Source organism: Ochotona curzoniae, unplaced genomic scaffold (assembly GCF_017591425.1).
Source record: "Ochotona curzoniae isolate NIBS_2020 unplaced genomic scaffold, NIBS_Ocur_1.0 contig_1, whole genome shotgun sequence".
NCBI lineage: Eukaryota > Metazoa > Chordata > Mammalia > Lagomorpha > Ochotonidae > Ochotona > Ochotona curzoniae.
Genome location: NW_024464918.1, coordinates 3,612,089 through 3,630,309, shown reverse-complemented (window position 1 = coordinate 3,630,309; position 18,221 = coordinate 3,612,089). Strand labels below are relative to the sequence as shown.

Below are 18,221 nucleotides of genomic sequence, written 5' to 3'. Positions count from 1 at the left end.
CCTGGCTTCGGATTGGCATAGCATTGGGCCGTTGTGCTCACTTGGGGAGTGAATCATTGGACGGAAGATCTTCCTCTCTGTCTCTCTTCTCTGTATATCCGCCTTTCCAATAAAAAAATAATAAAAATAAATCTTAAAAAAAAAAAAATCAATTGGCAGGGGCCCAGCACAGTAGCTTAGTGGCTTAAGTCCTCGCCTTGCATGTACCAAGATCCCATATGGGCACTGATTCCAATCCTGGCAGCCCCACTTCCCATCAAGCTCTCTAATTGTGGCCTGGGAAAACAGTGGAAGACAGCCCCAAGCCTTGGGACCCTGCACCTGCGTGGGAGACCTGGAAGAGGCTCCTGGCTCCTGGCTTTGGCTCAGCTCTGGCCTTGCAGCCATTTGGGGAGTGAATCAGCAGACAGAAGCTCTTTTTCTCTGTCTCTCCTACTCTGTGTATCTGACTTTGCAATAAAAATAAATCTTAAAAAAAAATCAATTGGCAGGGGCTGGCACGATAGCACAACTGGCTAATTCTCCACCTGCAAGTGCTGGTATCCCATATGGATATCAGTTTCTGTTCCCGCTGCTCCACTTCCCATCCAACTCTCTCTTATGAGAGTATAAGCTTTCCTGGGAAAGCAGCAGGGATGGTCCAAAGGCTTGGGATCACACATTGAACCCATGTGTGTGAGACCCAGAAGAAGCTCCTAAAAATAGTGGAAAAACTTCAAATATAATCGAGTTCTGTAGGGGAAGAGCATCGTAGCTTAATGCTCCATAACAGACACTCCACCGCTGGTGATACCAGCGCCCTAATTCAAAGTGCCAGCTCACATCTCGGCTACACTTTGTTTCCAATATGATTTCCTACTGGTGTGCCTGAGCAGGCAGTACAAGGTGGTGAGAATGCTTGAGCCCAGGCCATCCAAGTGGGAGACCAGGATCGGGGTTCTGGTTCCCAATTTTGATCTGGATCAGACCTGGCAATTGCAACCGCATTAGGAATGAAACAGCAGATGGAAAATCTCTGTCTCTCCCTCTTTCTCTCCAACCCTGCCTTTCAAATAAGTAAAAGATCTTGGTCCTGTTAACTCATACATAAAGCATCCAGATCAAATCACTTTAACGTCAAGTTTGTGAGAGTAACAGAGAAAACATGTGTTCAGTGTTCAGCATGTGACAGGCAATAATAGATAATGATTCTTTCATTAATGATGGGAATATATAATTCATACATAAATCAAAGTGATAGAGGTAAATAATCACTACCTTTTGAGGGCTCACTGTGCGTCAGCAGGCTCCGGCAGAGACGTTCACCTGTACCATCCCCTTCACTCACGCTGACCCCGGTCATCTCCTCCTCGCACATCAGGAAAACAGCCTTCAGCAACGTGAAGTCTCAAGGCAGGGACGGCATGGAGTTATGACAAAAACTGCTTTTGCTGCTTCCAAAGGTCAAACGTTAAATTATTTCACATTGGACTTCCTAGAACATCATGTCAGGGAATATTACATTATTAACTTTCCAACAAGTCAGAAGTTAAGTCTGAGTGATTCGCAGGCAGGATACAAGTATGTTTTAGAGCAAAATCACAGCTAATTTTTCTCTTAGGCTACAAGTCGCGTAAGCAGAAAAAAGTAGGACAAACCTTCCAGATTTTCTGATGTGAAGGCTTGGGAGCAAATGGAGAGACTGGCTTTAGCAAACAGACAGAAAAGAACAGGGTGGACAAACAGACCCCAGTATCTGGGATTGAGTCAATGAAAGTGTATCCTGGCAGGCAAGTTTGGGAAGACAAACAGTAGGGGGCAGCACTGTAGTGTAGCAAGTTAAGCTGCCAACTATACTCCAGCATCCCAAATAGTGTGGGGTTCGGTCCTGACTGTGCCAACTCTTCATTCAGCTCCACGGTAGATGTGACTGGGAAAGCAGTTCAAGATATCCCAAGTGCTTGGCCCCTGCACCCATGTGGGAGACCCAGAAGAAACTCCAGGCTCCTGGCTTCAGAGCGGCCCAGGTTCAGCTGCTGCAGACATCTGGGGAGTGAAACCATGCATGGTAGATCTCTCCTTCTCCCGATAACTCTGCTTAAAAAAAAAAAAAAAAAGGAATCACAAATAATATCAAAAAAGAAAAGCAAAAGCAAACAGATATACGGTGACCAGTCTGAGATACCCCTGAATTACAGACTAACAAATTTGACATTTTTTTTTCTCTTTTGAAAATAGAATCAATTACTTTTTAACTTTGACAAATTTAAAATATGTAGAAATGGGCATTTGGCAGAGTGGTTAACTAGGATGAGTGCCTCTGATTCAGTGTTCTGCTAGTGGACACCTGGGAGGCAGCAGGTGATGGCCCAAGTCCTTGGGTCCTTGCCACTCACACAGGAAACCTAGATGGAATTTCTGCCATCAGCCTGGCCCACCCATGGTTTTTGCAGGCATCTGGAAAGTGAACCAGATCAAAGATCTCTATATATTTCCTCTCTGCCTGTCTGCTGTCCAAATAAATTAATTTTTAACGATTTACTTATTTTTATTGGTTCTGGCAATGTGCTGTTGGTCTGCAAGCTGCTTTCTCCACCTACCCTCTGCCGCCTGCCATCACAGAGCCACTGCTCCCCAGGCAGCCTGAGGAAGGGACTCCCCTTGGAGCTGGTGGGAAGTGCTGGCAGGGGGTGGGCTATAAAAGCAGTTTGGTTTGGGAACAAAAGGCATCAATCACCACGGTGTAATCAACTGAGGACCTGTATGGGTTGGGGGGAGGAGAGATGGGGGTTAGCAGGGAGCTTCCTTCGGTCACTCTGAAGTACAAAAGGAAGAAGCATCACTTTATTCAATCATCTTGCCTTTTCAATGGACTCTACTTAAATTAACAGAGCAACTAATGCAGGACTGCTGCACAGCAATCTTTTTCTTCAGTCACATCTTTTGGTGAGGTAGGAGAAAGCTGTCTCAAATTGACATAAATCTTTGGGGGGTGGGGGGAAACAAGTGAGAAGCTCTCATCAGCCTGTGAGTTTCTGATTTAATTAACATCTGGAAAGGAATTGTGGATCTTAAAGTTAATATAGGGAATGTTACCAGTGAGACAAATAATGAAAACAGAGCCCAAGAAAAGCAACTAGTGTCACAGAAATATCAAACTGAGAACTGGACCAAAAAAAAAATGCTTAATATAAATATTTTTTTTTATAGTTAACTACAATGGAGGAGAGAATGTATTTCTCATCTCAAATACTTGTATGACATTTTCAGATCAAACAAATCCGCATGACACTTCTCTCTCTCAAAAATGTATCTCAGGGGCAAGCTTCACAGCACAGGTTAAGCTCCTGTGTGAGACGCCCACACCCCAATTTGGCATGCCAGTTTGAATCCCAGCAACTTCACATATCCCAGCTACCTTCTTGATAGTGAGGGAGGCGATCGAAGGGTGATGACCCAAGTGCTTCGGCCTTGTCCGTCACACGGGAGACCCAGACTGAGCTTCTGGCTCCAGTTCTGACCACTGAGGGCATCTGGGAAGTGAACCAGCAGATAGAAGATCTCTTTCTCTCTGCCACTCTGCCTTTCAGATAAATAATTAACAACAACAAATGACAGATTTCAGTAACAGAACTGACTTCCAGCATGAAGTTTTTCTCTTTATTAAGATATTTCTTTTTTTTTCTAGATGAAAGGGCACTGCGAATGGAAATGAAGCTATCATACTGGAAACTCACTGTAGAAATGTGCTTTTGCCTAAATCTTTTTGGCTATTGCTCAAAATAAATACTAATTTTTTGTCCTCAAGATTTTTGTTTTTCTGCCCAATTTTATTGATGCTTTGAGCAAACTCCATATATATTAGCAGGAAAATGTAACCAAAAACTTAAGAAACACTGAGAAGTTGGGGCTGGCACAGAAGCATAGCAAGCTAGCCCTCTGCTGTGGTGCCAGCATCCCACATGGGCACTGTTTTGAGACCCTGCCACTCCACTTCCCATCTAGTTCCCTGCTAATGTGCCTGGGAACAAAGCAGGAAATGGGGCCTGGCATGACAGACTACTGGTTAAATCCCATGCACCAGGGTACCATATGGGCATTGGTTCATGTCCCACCTGTTCCATTTTCCTTCCTGCTCCCTGTTTGTGGCCTGGGAAAGCAGTTGAGAATGTTGCAAAGCCTTGGGACCCTGCACCTGTGTGGCAGACCTAAAAGCTCCTGGTTTTGCACCTGAGCTATGGTCGTGGAGCCCATTTGGAGAGTGAACCAGTGGATAGAAAAACTTTGTCTCTTCTTCTCTCTGTTATTGTCTTCCTAAATAAAAATAATTTTTTAAAAAATCAGTGAACTTAAAAAAAAAAAGCAGCAGAAGATGGTGCAAGTGCTTGGACCTGTCATTCATACGGGAGACCTGAAAGAGGCTCTTAGCCTCCAGCTTTGGGTCAGCCCAGCTCTGGTTGGTGCGTTGAGTAGTGAGCCATTAAATGAAAATGTGCACGTTTCCCTCTCTCTTTCAAGCAAAATCAATCAATAAATCAATCTTGCAGCCAGCACGGTAGCTCGACAGGCTAATACTCTGCTTTAAAGCACTGGCATGTCATATGAGCACCAACTCAACAATAAAACACTATTTATTTTACTTATTTGAAAGGCAGAGTGACATACAGAAAGGATTAGACAAAGAGAAAGAGAGATCTTCCAACTGCTGGCTCATTCCTCAAATGTCTATAACAGTTATATCTGTCCCAGGCTAAAGCCAGGAGCTAAGAATTGCATCTGGGGCTCCCACCTGGTTTGCAGGGACCGAGAACCTGGCAACTTTCCAACTGTTTTCCCAGGCACGTTAGCAGGAAGTAGAGTTAGAAAAAGATCCAAACTGCCATTCCAGTATGGAATTCTACAGTCACAAATGAGGCTTCACCAGATACGTCACAATGACAATTTATTTCATATGTAAATCCTCAGTCAAAGTGTGAGGAGAAGGAGAGGCACAGCTTTCCACGATGACACAGTTCAAGATCTGGTCTTTGGAGAACTTTAACAAGCTTCTGTATTTGGACGACGGTGACAAAGCTTAGGTTTGTTGGGATTATTGTTCAGCAGCCAATCAGCAAGCCAAATCTACGAAAAAAAAAAGTTAATAAGCATTTCCTTTCAATATCTCTATCAATCAGAAACAGTTTTTAAAAATCACTTTAAGAACAAGAAAATGGGGGCTGGCATTGTGACATTCATACAGGTGCTAATTCATGTCCAGGCTGCTCTACTTCCAATCTAGCTCCCTGCTAATGGTCTGGGATTCCAGCAAGGAATTTAGCAAGATTATCAAGAACAGACCAAGGGGTGGGTATTGTGGCAGTTCTTCACACTACTGCATGGGATGCCCATATCTCGTATCAGAGTGTTGGTCTGAGTTCTAGCTTTTCAGATTTTGATCAGTTTTCCTGCTAATACATCCTGGGAGGCAGCAGAGCAGCCAGGACTTGAACCAGCCCTTACATGGAATGCTGGCATCACAGGTGGCAGCTTAGCAAGATGTGCAATAATGCAAACCCGCAAAATATTCCTAAAAATAACTTAGATATCTATTTTGTATTATATTTGAAAATAAGATCTATGTGGAGCAAACAACATTAAAAAATATAGAAGGTACAGCGTGGTAGCCTAGTGACTAAAATTCTCACCTGGATTGTGCCAGGATCCCATATGGGTGCCAGTTTGTGTTCCAGCAGCCCACTTCCCATCTAGCTCACTGCCTGTGGACTGGGAAGGCCAGTCAAGGATGGCCCAAGGCTTTGGGACCCTGCACCCCAACTGGGAGACCTGGAAGAAGCTACTGGCTCCTGGCTTAGAATTGGGCTCAGTTCTGGCCGTTGCAGCCACTTGGGGAGTGATTCATCAGATACATGATCTTCCTCTCTGTCTCTCCTCTTCTCTGTAAATCTGACTTTCCAATACAAACAAATAAATGTTTAAAAAAAATCTAGAGGAAGCAGTGTCATGGCATAAGCCTCTGTCTGCAGCACTGGCATTCTCCATGGGCAGAACTTATTTTTTACTTTTTAAAAATAATTTATTTATCTGGGCCCAGCGCGATAGTGTAGCAGTTAGTCCTCACCTCGAACGTGCAAGGATCCCATATGGGCGCCGGCTCTAATCCTGGCTGCTCCACTTCCACCCAGCTCCCTGCTTGTGGCCTGGGAAAGCAGTCAAGGATGGCCGAAAGCACTGGGACCCTGCACCCACACAGGAGACCTGGAAGAAACTCCTGGCTCCTGGCTTCAGATTGGCTCAGCTCCAGCTGTTGTGGCCACTTGGGGAGTGAACCATCAGACAGAAGATCTTCCTCTCTGTCTCTCCTCCTCTCTGTATATCTGCCTTTCCAATTTAAAAAATCACACACATATATATGAAAAAATTTATTTATCTGAAAGGCAGTCACAGAACGAAAAGATGGAGAGGGAGAGAGATTGAGAGCTGCTGGCTGATTGTGAAGTTGGGAGCCAGGCACGCCAGATTGGCTGCATTAGCCCAGACACTTGGGCCAGGTACACTAGCAGGGAGCTGGATGGAAAGCAGAGGCAGAATCTCATTCCAGGCAGGTGTTCCAGAGCAATAGGCTAATTACCTGCCCTGGTACTGCCCCGGTAGCTAACATTTAAGCATTTATTATTCAAGAGACATTTTCATTCAGAATTTAATATGCATTTATGCAATTAATCATAGCAATAGTCCACCTATATAGTTAGGTATAAAATATTTACATTTTACTAACGCCAAATAGAAAGACTGAGAAAAGTTAGATGTCTGAATCTGGAGTTAAATGTACTTGGAGCAAGACAGTGTCAGTGTTCATTTGAAAGAAGTAGAAATGGAACCAGGGGTATCTTATTCTCTCCTTTCCCATTTCAGTTGACACTGTGATAGTAGTTTGTTGAGCTGCCCTCCCCTATCAGTGTGTCAGGCTGAGTCCGAGCTGCTTTGCTCCTGATCCAGCTTCCTTCTAATATGCCCAGGGAGGAAACCTGGGTCCCTGCCACCCATGTGGGAGACCCAGATGAAATTCTGGGATGCTAGCTTCCTTCTGCTCCGTCCTCAGCCATTGTAGCCACAACAGCAGAAAGCAGGATCTGAAGTGAAGCCACTAGGACTGAATCAGCACTCCAATACAGAAATAAGGAATTGCAAGCAGTGACTTCGCCAGCTCACCACAATTCCTGCCCCATCTATTGCCTCTTTAGATACTGGGGACAACATTGTGGTGCAGTGAGGCAAGGCACCTCCTACAATGCTTGCACCACATGTGGGTGCCAGCTGGAGTCCTGTCTGCTCCCTTTCCAACTTAGGTGCTAATGCACCTGGGAAAGCAGCAGAAAATATCCAGATATTTGGCCCTGCCATCCACAGGGAAGATCAGGTGGAGCTCCTGCCTCCTGGATTCAGCCTGGCCCACATCTGTCTTTTTCAGCTCTTTGGCAAATGAACCAGCAGATGGAAAATTTTTGGTAATTCTGCCTTTCAAATAAATAAGTAAGTCTTATTTGAAAATCAGGTATCATGAGAAAAATGTTGAAACTAAAAATCTGTCTAAAGTGATAAAATTCTAAGTGATAAAATTCACTTAAATGTGATTGTTTAAATTACCCACAAAGTAATGTTCAGCAATTGAAATGCAATCACTGACACAATATTTAGAAACATTTTTTAAGAATTAAAACATAGGGTCCGGTGTGGCAACCTACTGGCTAAAGTTGCCTTGCATGTGCCCAGATCCCATACAGGTTCATACCCCAGTAGCCCCACTTCCCGTCCAGCTCGCTGCTTGTGGCCTGGGAAAGCAGAAGGGCCAAAGTTTTGAGACCTGCATCAGTGTGGGAGACCCTGAGGAAGCTCCTGGCTCCTGGCTTCGGACTGATTCAGCTACTGCCATTGCGGCCGCTTTAGGAGTGAATCAGCAGATGGAAGATCTTTCTCTGTGTTTCTCCTTCTCTCTGTAAATCTTACTTTCCAATAATGATAATGATAATAATAATAAATCTTTTAAAAAAGAATTAAAACACAGCAAGGAAATAATCATAGGAAGTAGCCAAAATGTGTGTAAAATAATTTCTATACATTTTTACTTTAAAGAAGTTCTCAAGACCTTTACTTTTTCAAAAAACACTATTTAAACATGAAAATGATAAGCCATCATTATAAGTGGAAATAATATTTCTTACAAAAGGATCTGCTGGTTTTTGTTTACAAAGCTTCGTGAGTCCTTCAAGAAGAGTTGGTATCACATACAAATTTAAATAGTCCTTAGCAGCTTGTCCAACTGGAATGGGCTCAATAATCACTGCAAACACAGAAATATTCTCTTTAGAGCCAACATAAATCATTTAATAGGATGTGATCATTGAGAACAATCTCTCTAAATAACTTTGTCGTGAGAAACACCCAAAGGATTTTTTTTTAAGATAAAGGAACTATATACATGGCACAACAGTTTGTTTAAAAACACATGAATAATCAATGCCATTTGCCATGTACGAGAGCCAAGGGGGATGTGGGACAGAATGGACTGGTCTGCTACACATACTGGCAAACCAGGGTAGCGGGCGGGCCTGGTGGGGGTTATTGTGGGTCGCTCTCACCAAGCTGCAGCTCCCACTGGTTTATATGTGGGCCGAGTATGCACTGTGCAGAACCAGGCTGGACTGCAACATCCATCGGTTCCAGTGGAAGGCGGGGCTGAAAACAGAACCAACCCAGCAATTGCAACTACCAGCTGACCGGACAATGGACTGTGCTGGGCCCTGTGCTTGCTGGTGCACATTAGCAGGAACAGGAGCAGAGCCAGGACTCAAACCCAAGCACTCTGATGTGAGATGTTGGTGTTTAAAGCATTAGCCCAAAGGCCCGCCACTAAAGGCTATTTTTTAAACCTCCATTGGGAAAGGAGGTCTATTTTTTCTACTTTTTAAACAAGTTTTGTCGAGAGGGACCAGGGATGTGATGCAGTTGGCTAAACTGCACCTGTGTTGCTGTTACACGCAAATGGAATTCCAGGCTGCTGGACTGGGTTTGTTCAGCCCTAATTGTTGCAGGGATTTAAGGAGTGAACTAATGGGTGGAAGAGCTCTTTCTATTTATCACTCTGCCTTCCAAGCAAATGAGAAAGAAATTAAAAGAAAAAAAAATCTTTCTGTCTCTCCTTCTCTCTGTACATTTGCATTTCCAATTTTGGAAATTCCAAGACCTTTCATCTGCTGGTTCACTTCCAAAATGGCCAAAATGGTAAGAACTAAACCTATCTGGAGCCAGGAGCCTCTTCCGGGTCCCCTACACAGGTCCTGGGTTCCAAAACTTTGGTCAATCCTCTACTGCCTTCCCAAGCCACAAGCAGGAAGCTGGAAGGGAAGTGAAGCAGCAGATGAAATATCATCCATTGACAAGTTAGCATCAGAATGTTTCCAAGCCTACTGGTGCTAAAAAGTAACATCAGGACCCAGCACAGTAGCCTAGTGGCTAAAGTCCTTGCCTTGCATGTGTCAGAATCCCATATGGGTGCTGGTTTGTGTCTTGGTTGCTCTACTTTCTATCTAGATTTCTGCTTGTGGGCTAGGAAAGCAGTGAAAGATGGCCTAAAGCTTTGGGACACTGCACCCACATATGAGACCTGGAAGCATCTCCTGGCTCCTGATTCCAGATTAGCTCAGATCTGGCTGCTGTGGCCAGTTGGGAGTGAACCAGCAAATGGAAGATCTTTCTCTCTGTCTGTCCTTCTCTTTGTAAATCTGACTTTCCAATTTAAAAAAATCTTAAAAATATATAACATCAGATAGTCAAACTGAAAAATTTGGAGTTAAGAAATTCCACTTGTTGTATGTCAGTTATTCAATAAATATGACTTCTCAAAAAAGAAAAGAAAAGAAAAAACTTGTAAATTTCCAAGATAGTTTTCAGCTTTTTTTGAAGATCTTTATTAAAATATACTGAGAACAGGGGATGGGTATTTGACCTACTAGTTAGGATGGCAGTTATGATGACTGCTCCATATCAGAGGTCTGCCCTGGGTTCCCAGATTAAGTTCCTGCTTGCTGCTAATCAAGAACCAAGAAGTCAATTTGGGTCAATCAATTGGGTTTTTGCCATCCAAGTGGGAGACTTGGCTTTATTTTCCAGTTCCTGGTTTTGGCCTGGCCCAGGACAAGACATCGTGGCCCTTTGGGGGAAGTGACCAGTTGGATAGGTGCTCTCTGCCTCTCAAAAAAATACATTAAAAATTTTTTTAAATAAATTTTTAATTGGGGCTGGCATTGTAACATAGTGGGTTAAGTTGCTATTTATGATGCTAGCATTCAATAGAAGTGTTGGTTTGAGCACTTGCTGTTTTACTTCCAACCAGTTCCCTGCTAATGTGCCTGGGAAGGCAGCAGAGAATAAACCGAGTGTTTGGGAAGCTACTATCCATGTGGAGAGCACAGATGCAGTTCTAGGCTTCCGCGGCTGCTTGGGGAGTGAACCAGAAGATGGTACATCTCCATATCTCCCTGCCTCCTACCAAAAGTACCATAACTCTGCTTTTCAAATACATAAATACATATGTTTGTTTTTTTAAAAAAAGGAATCTTAAAACTGCATAGGACTTTGTTAGCCAAATAATAAATCATTAGATAAGATGGTAAATTCATCAAAATTTCCTAATTGTATTCATTTGTAACAAGCTTTACTAAAACATAAGGACACTATAAAGAATTACAACATAGGAAAAAAAATCCTAAGTATGTCTAGTTCAAAGAAAAGAAAGAAAAACGCATTAAATTCTTTTCAAAATACTCCCTAGAGGGCACAACTGGTTCTAAGAGAAATGCTGAGTTTTCTAATGGAGACTTCGAATTTTTAGTGACTACAACTTAAAATTATCATAGAGAAAAACTCTTACATTCCTCTACAGCTACACCTCCAAAACAGAAGAAAAAGCAAACAACAAAAAGTGACAAATTAGTCATCTGTAACTCACCCTTAGGAAACATGAAATGAATTTCTCTTTCTGCTGAAGCAAAGTCATTACTCCCATGAAGTGCATTCCTCAGATCATCTGTGCCATAAATTGCCCTTAGACTAAACACAAAAGAGAGTGCTCCGCCAACTTGCAATCCTTGACATCATATGTATGATTCTACAAAGACACTTCAATCTATTTTGAATTTAAGCTTAAATATATATTAGGACCAAATACATTTAGATCTGTAGGAGACATTTACAGGAAAAACAGTTCTCCGAATTAAAAAGAAGTGTCATTTTAGGTACGGCATTGTAGTCTAGCAGCTAAAGTCCTTGCTTTGCATGTGCTGGAATCCCATATGGGCATCAGTTCTAATCCCGGCAGCTCCACTTCCCATCCAGCTCCCTGCTTGTGGTTGGGAAAGCAGTTGAGGATGGCCCAAAGCCTTGGGACCCTGCATCTGTGTGGAAGACCCAGAAGAGACTCCTGGCTCCTGGCTTTGGATTGGCACAGCTCAGCTGCTGCAGCCGAATGGAAAGTGAATCATCAGACAGAAAAGCTTCCTCTCTGTCTCTCATCTCTGTATATCTGCTTTCCCATAAAAATAAATAAATCATAAAAAGTGTCATTTTATAACAAGTGAAAAATGCATACACCCTCATTTCCAGATGTTACCTATTATCTAAAATACTGAAAACATGGATTCCTACTCCTATATTACCAATATTATTTTAAAATCTTATCAACCCTCTCACCCGCAAAAAAGTCCTACTTCAGTGGCAGTTTAATGCAAGGCAGGATAAGGCTAATCACACATTTCCTGAGACCTTCTGTGGCATTTGGTACTGAGTTTCAATTAAAGTGCTAAAATTTAAAAGATTTATTTTTATTATTTTCTCATTGGAAAGGCGGATATACAGAGAGGAGAGACAGAGAGGAAGATCTTCCGTCCGATGATTCACTCCCCAAGTGAGCACAACGGTCAATGCTATGCCGGTCCGAAGCCAGGAGCCTCTTCCGGGTCTCCCAAATGGGTGCAGGGTCCCAAAGCCTTGGGCCGTCCTCGACTGCTTTCCCGGGCCACAGGCAGGGAGCTGGAAAGGAAGCGGGGCTGCCGGGATTAGAACCGGCGCCCATATGGGATCCCAGGCGTGCAAGGTGAGGACCTTAACCACTTGTGCCACCGTGCCGGGCCCAAAGAGCTAAAATTTAAAATAGATTCTTCCCCAAAAACAGTGTATCCAGGAAAAAGAAAACAAAATCATTACAGTAAAATCACATTTTTTTTTCATTTTCACAAACATTACCTGTCTGGGTGTGTTTCCTTAGCTATTAAGCTATTAGCTGGTCCCAAAAGTTCTTTCCAGTAAGAGATGGCTTTATGTCTAGCTATTATCATGACAACAAGTGGTCCAGAACTCATGTAAGCTGTTAAATTGGGAAAAAACATTTTCCCATACTGCTCCACATAAAAATTACTACATTGTTCAGGGCTCAGACATAGTTTTCTTCTCTGTAAGAGAAAAATGTAACAACAGCATTTAAAGTAATAGTTTAAAAACATCCCCATTAAAGCATTAACCAATTTGAAATTGGTAACAGTCTTATCAGATATGCGAGTTTCATCTTTTTACTATAAAGAAAGGGTTGGGCCCGGCATGGTAGCCTAGCAGCCTAAAGTCCTAGCTTTGAACATGCCAGTATCCCATATGGGTGCCGGTTCTAATCCCCGCAGCTCCACTTCCCATCCAGCTCCCTGGTTGAGGCCTGGGAAAGCAGTGGGGGACGTCCCAAAGCCTTGAGACCCTGTACCCACATGAGAGACCTGGAAGAAGCTTGTGGCTCCTGGCTTTAGATTGGCTCAGCTCTGGCTTTGCAGTCACTTGGGGAGTGAATCATCAGACAGAAGATCTTTCTGACTCTCCTCCTCTCCGTACATCAGACTTTGCAATAAAAAAATAAGCAGCTCTTTTTTTTTTTTAAAAAAGGGGGGCATGATAATTCAATGGTTGCTACAAATACAGTAAGAAGGATTATTTAACCTACTGAAAAACTAATTACTGTTTTGACAATCTCCTTCAGAATGTTTTACTAATGAAACACAGTATCTATTTTTGAAAATTATTTGCATAGTATTTAATTACTTGATTTATTAGAAAAGCAGAGATGCAGGGAGAAATCTTCTGTCTAGTGGCTCACTTGTTTTTGAACACCGCTAAGAGCAGTGGCTAGGCCAGGCGAAAACCAGGAGTGAGACACTGGATCCAGGTCTTCCGACTACGTGGGCTGTCACTGCTTTGTGCCAAGGCATACAGCAGCAGGCAACTGGAACTCAGAGCAGAGCTGGAACCTGAACCCAGGTATTTCAACATGGGATGTGCATGCCGCAAACAGCCCTCCAAATGATCAAGACTTAGAATTTATTCAGTTAATAAAACTGGGATTTAAAATATTTCACATTCACCTTCTTCTGTCTGGGGTGGGCATTGGGAACCATGGTTAAAATCCTGCTTGGAAGAGATGACATTCCTGGCTCTGGCTCTGCTTCTGATCCAGTTACGGCTCTTATAAGCATCTGGAAGTCTCTGTTTCTCAAATAACAAAAAAATTATTAGTGATGGTTTTTTATTCCTCCTGAAGGCAGATCAGTAGGGAAAAGATACAAAATACAAAAGAGGAATTGACAATAAGACACTGGGGGCCAGTGTTGTACTGTAATGCATGAAGGGGCTGCATGTGAGGCTAGCATTTCGCATGGACACCAGTTAAGTCTCAACTGCTCCACTTCCTTTCCAGCGCCTAGAAAAGTGGTGGAAAACGGCCCAAGTGCTTGGGCCCCCACAATCACATGGGAACCCATATGAAACTCTTGGCTTTAGCCTAGTCCAACCCTAGTCATTGCAGCCATTTGAGAAGTAAGCCAGCAGATAGAAAATCTCTCTCTGTAATTGTGCCTTTCAAATAAAAATTTTTTGTAAGAGTTATTTTTATATAAAAACAAAGAGAGAGTTTTCATTTGTTGGCTCATTCACCAAATGACCACAATAGCCAGAGCTGAATCTATCCAAAGCCAGGAGTGAGGAACTTCCTCTGGGTCTCCTACAAGGGTTCAGGGTCTCAAGACTTAGGGTCATCCTCTACTGCTTTTCCAGGCCAAAATAAGGAACTGGATTGGAAATGGGGCAGCTGGGACATGAACTGTCCCTCATATGGGATGCCAGCAGAAGATGTTAGCCTGCTAAGCCACTGGGCCAGCCACTGCATAATTTTTTTTTAAAGGTTTACTTATTTAGTTAAAAGGCAGAGTTAAAGAGAGAGAAGGAAAGACACAGATCTGCCGATTCACTCCCCAAATGGGGCAATAGCTGAGGTTTGCTATATGGAAACCAGGAGACTGGAATTTCATCTGGGTCTCCTAGGCGTGTATAGCAGGGTTCCAAACACTTGGGCCATCTTCCACTGCTTTTCACAGGCCTATTAGCAAGGAAATGGATCAAAACTAGAGCAGCCAAGACTCAAACTAATGTTATATCAGCATTAAAGCCGTGGCTTGATCCACTGTATTCTAATGCCAGTCCTCTATAGAACAATTTAAGATTCCTTTGGGGGTAATGCCACCTTCCATATTGGTGCTAGTTCCAGTCCAGGTTGTTGCATTTCCTATCCAGATCCTGATAATATTTCTGCGAAAGGTGTAGAAGGTGACCCAACAAGATGTATTCATGTGTGAGATCCAGAAGCTGCTGTTGCCTACTGGTTTCAGTCTGGCCATTGCAGCCATCTGGGAAATGAACTGGCAAATAGAAGAGCTCTTGCTCTTTCTGTGACTTTGTCTTTCAAATAGATATTTTTTTTCATTCAAAGGTTCCACTTTAAAATCAATACTGAGTAAATGATTCCATCATTTGCTTTCAAATTAAAAATTTTTTAATATTTATATTTATATAGGGATGTTAGACTTACAGAGGAGGAAGAGGAGAGACAGATTCTCCATTCTCACTCCCCAAATGGTCCCAATATTCGGAGTTTAGCCAATCCGAAGCCAGGAGCCAGCAGCCTCCTCTGGGTCTCCCGTGTGGGTGCAAGGTCCCTTGGGCCTTGGCCTTGGGCCATGCTCCACTGCTTTCTAGGCCATATGCAGGGAGCTGGAAGGGAAGTGGTATAGCTGGGACATAAACCGGCACACATATGGGATCCCAGGCATGTGCAAGGCAAGGACTTTAGCTAGGCTACCACAACATGCCCTCAAATTACTTTTTTTAAAGATTTATTTTTATTGAAAAGGCAGATATACAAAGAGGAGAAAAGACAGAGAAGAGGATCTTCCATTCGAAATTTCACTCCCCAAGTGGCCACAATGGTTGAAGCTGAGGTGATCCAAAGTCAAGAGCTTCTTCCAGGTCTCCCATGTGGGTGCAGGGTCCCAAGGCTTTAGGCCATCCTCAACTGCTTTCCCAGGCCACAAGCAGGGAGATGGATGGAAAGCAGGGCTGCCAGGATTAGAACCGGCACCAGTATGGGATCCCAGTATATTCAAGACGAGGTCTTTAGCTGCTAGGCTATCGCACTGGGACCCCTCAGATTAAATTTTTAAAATTTTAAGGAAGATTGGATCAGGCCAAGATTTTTTTATTTGAATAATTTCACAAATAGAAATAGTTTCACAAAATAGAAGCAGTTGTGTCAGGAAAACTATGTAGTGCAGTGAGGTCACTGCTTTGCACACCAGCATCCTATACTGGGATGGATGCAGCCGGGTAACAGCACCCTGTAACACTGGACAGGCCTGCTAAGATAGCTGAGTGCTTCTGCATGGGGACTTGGGCTCCAGCAGCTCCATGCACCTTGCTCTTTCCGTGTCCTTCTGCATGAACTGCTCTGAATGATATAGCTGGGCAAGTCGGCAGTTGGGCCTTTTGGAATGTGAGGGGCCACGTCCACCGGTGGGAAGGATGGCAGTTGGAGGGCAGTTAGTTCAGCTAAAGCGCTTTGGGTTCCAGAGAGCTCAAAAGCCTCTGACTCAGCCAGGCAGTACAGTGGCTCCTGAGTGTGGCTGGAGCTCTGTCACCAAGCTTATTAGCCAATAAAGATTCCTCATTGCAACCCCACACTTGCGTCCAGCATGATCTCTCCTGTTCTCTACAGTGTATGCGAGTGTGCCGGTTCCGGTTTCGGATGCTTCACTTCTGACCTTGCTTCCTTCTAGTGTGCCCAGGAAGGTTGAAGATGACAGGCCAAGGCTTGGTTACCTGTCACTCATGTGAACACTCAGATGAAGTTTCTGGTTCTTACTTTGGGCCTGGTCCAATCAGGGTTGCTGCAGCCTTTTAAGTAATAAACTAGCAGATGGAAGATCTCCATTTGTGTTTCTCTGTCATTTTTTTTTATTTTATTTTTAAAATTTTTATTGCCAAGTCAGATATACAGAGAGGAGGAAAGACAAGAGAGGAAGATCTTCTATCTGATGATTCACTCCCCAAGTGTCCACAATGGCTGGTGCTGTGCTGATCCAAAGCCAGGAACTTCCTCCAGGTCTCCAACACTGGTGCAGGATCCCAAGGCTTTGGGCCGTCCTCAACTGCTTTCCCAGGCCAGAGGCAGGGAGCTAAATGGGAAGTGGGGCTGCTGGGATTAGAACTGGTGCCCATATGGGATCCCAGCACCACAAGAACAAGAAGGCAAGGCAAGAACTTTTTAAAGGAAAGGAAGCTAGGTTTGTGCAAGGGGAAAGGCTGCCACCTACTGAAAAGACTTTTTCACAAACGTTTTCCCTGGATGATAGGACAGACTCTCATGTCCAAGGGACTACCAACTACAGTATCATATGAGCACACAGTTCAAAGGACAGATTCTGCATGGGGTGCAAAAGGACAGGTGAATAAACAGGCCATTTTGTTTTTCATTTAACATTTTTTTTTAAAGGTAAAAAAAAAATTTGTTATGTACAGCTTTTATGTTTAGAGGAATTTAAATTTTATGCCAAATACCTAAGGATTTAAACGGATGGACACATTTGCACAAGCATTATAAAAATAAAAAAGCAGATCCCAGTGCAGTGGCCTAGTGACTAAAGTCACAAGCCAGGATCCCATATGGGTGCCAGTTCTAATCTTGGCAGCCCTGCTTCCCATCCATCTCCCTGCTTGTGGCCTGGGAAAGCAGTGGAGGATGGCCTAAAGCCTTGGGACCCTGCACCCATTTGGGAGACCCGGAAGGGGCTCCTGGCTCCTGGCTTCGGATCAGCTTGGTTCCAGCCATTACGGCCGCTTGGGGAGTGAATCATTGGACAGAAGAGCCTCCTCTCTATCTTGCCTTCTCTCTGTATATCTGCCTTTCCAATGAAAATAAATCTTAAAAAAGAAAAAAAGGAACGAGAAATAAAGCCCAGATCATACCCAGAAGTTACCTGAACAATGGTGAATCCAGATCTGAGAATAATATCCTGTATCTCCTCCTCTTTGTCAACAACATCGGGTTTGATAATGGCCAAAGTTTTTTCTATGTATATCTGAGGTGGCGACATTGATCTCTCCATTCTGGCTTTTTGGTGTAAAGTTAAAGGGCTTGTCTCAGATATCAGCTGCAACACATGTATACCTCTATCCCCCAAACCAAACAAAGCTGCGATTAAAAACTAGAATGTTCTTTAAGTTACAAAGGTAGAAACTGCCCTGTTTTTCCATAAGCATCTCAACACAATGTTTAGTACCGCTAACGAGCATTCAGCAGCGGGAGGACCCAGGAACTCACTCCATCAGACTGACAATAAGGCCCGCAGCAGCCAGGAGCACGGTTGGCTGGCAGTAACAGGCAGCGCCCCAGCGGCAGGGGAGCGACCACCTTCAGCACCTTAAGCTGCTTTAATTAGTACAGACACCGGGCCCCGCAGGAGCCTCTGTGTGTGTGTGCAGCTCCAATTGGAAAGCAGGGTCTCCTGGTCCTTTGTAACTCTACGGGCTGAAGACAAAAATCCTGGGTCTTCACCTCGGAGAACTCACCTCGCCACCTGCTGTTGTTCCCAGCGGGACTGAAAGTCGTTGCTAGGAGACCGAAAGCCAAAGCCTGAGGACAGTGGCCGCTGAGGGCCAATCCCAGCAAGGCTGTGTCACCGCTCACGGTTGTAGCCACAGGCTTTTTAAATATGCTTGTGAATCTTACAGCTCTTGATAGTTCTCATGTTTCCCTCACAATGTAGGACCCATGTCAGGTACCTTCCTGGTTTCCGCAGATGCTGTTGTTTCCTCTGTTCTCA

The 18,221-nt window shown here is 43.7% G+C and overlaps 1 protein-coding gene across 1 annotated transcript; it reads right to left on the bottom strand.

Moving 5' to 3' along the window:
- Positions 1-4,910: 4,910 nt before the first annotated feature.
- NME5 (NME/NM23 family member 5) lies at positions 4,911-17,996 on the bottom strand. Its single transcript, XM_040980680.1, has 6 exons — positions 17,968-17,996; positions 17,376-17,575; positions 12,277-12,482; positions 10,985-11,085; positions 8,199-8,317; positions 4,911-5,100 (listed from the first exon to the last, which is right to left on the bottom strand). The coding sequence occupies exons 2-6, from the start codon at positions 17,502-17,504 to the stop codon at positions 5,017-5,019; spliced, it is 639 nt and encodes a 212-aa protein (XP_040836614.1). The 5' UTR covers positions 17,505-17,575; positions 17,968-17,996; the 3' UTR covers positions 4,911-5,016.
- Positions 17,997-18,221: the final 225 nt, after the last annotated feature.

Coding starts and splice junctions, on each gene's coding strand:
- NME5 (XM_040980680.1), bottom strand. CDS start 17,504: ATGGAGAGATCAATGTCGCCACCTCAGATATACATAGAAAAAACTTTG. Junction 12,483..17,375: donor CTGGATTCACCATTGTTCAG/GTAACTTCTGGG, acceptor TTTCTCTTACAG/AGAAGAAAACTATGTCTGAG. Junction 5,101..8,198: donor AAAAACCAGCAGATCCTTTT/GTAAGAAATATT, acceptor TTTTTTTCGTAG/ATTTGGCTTGCTGATTGGCT.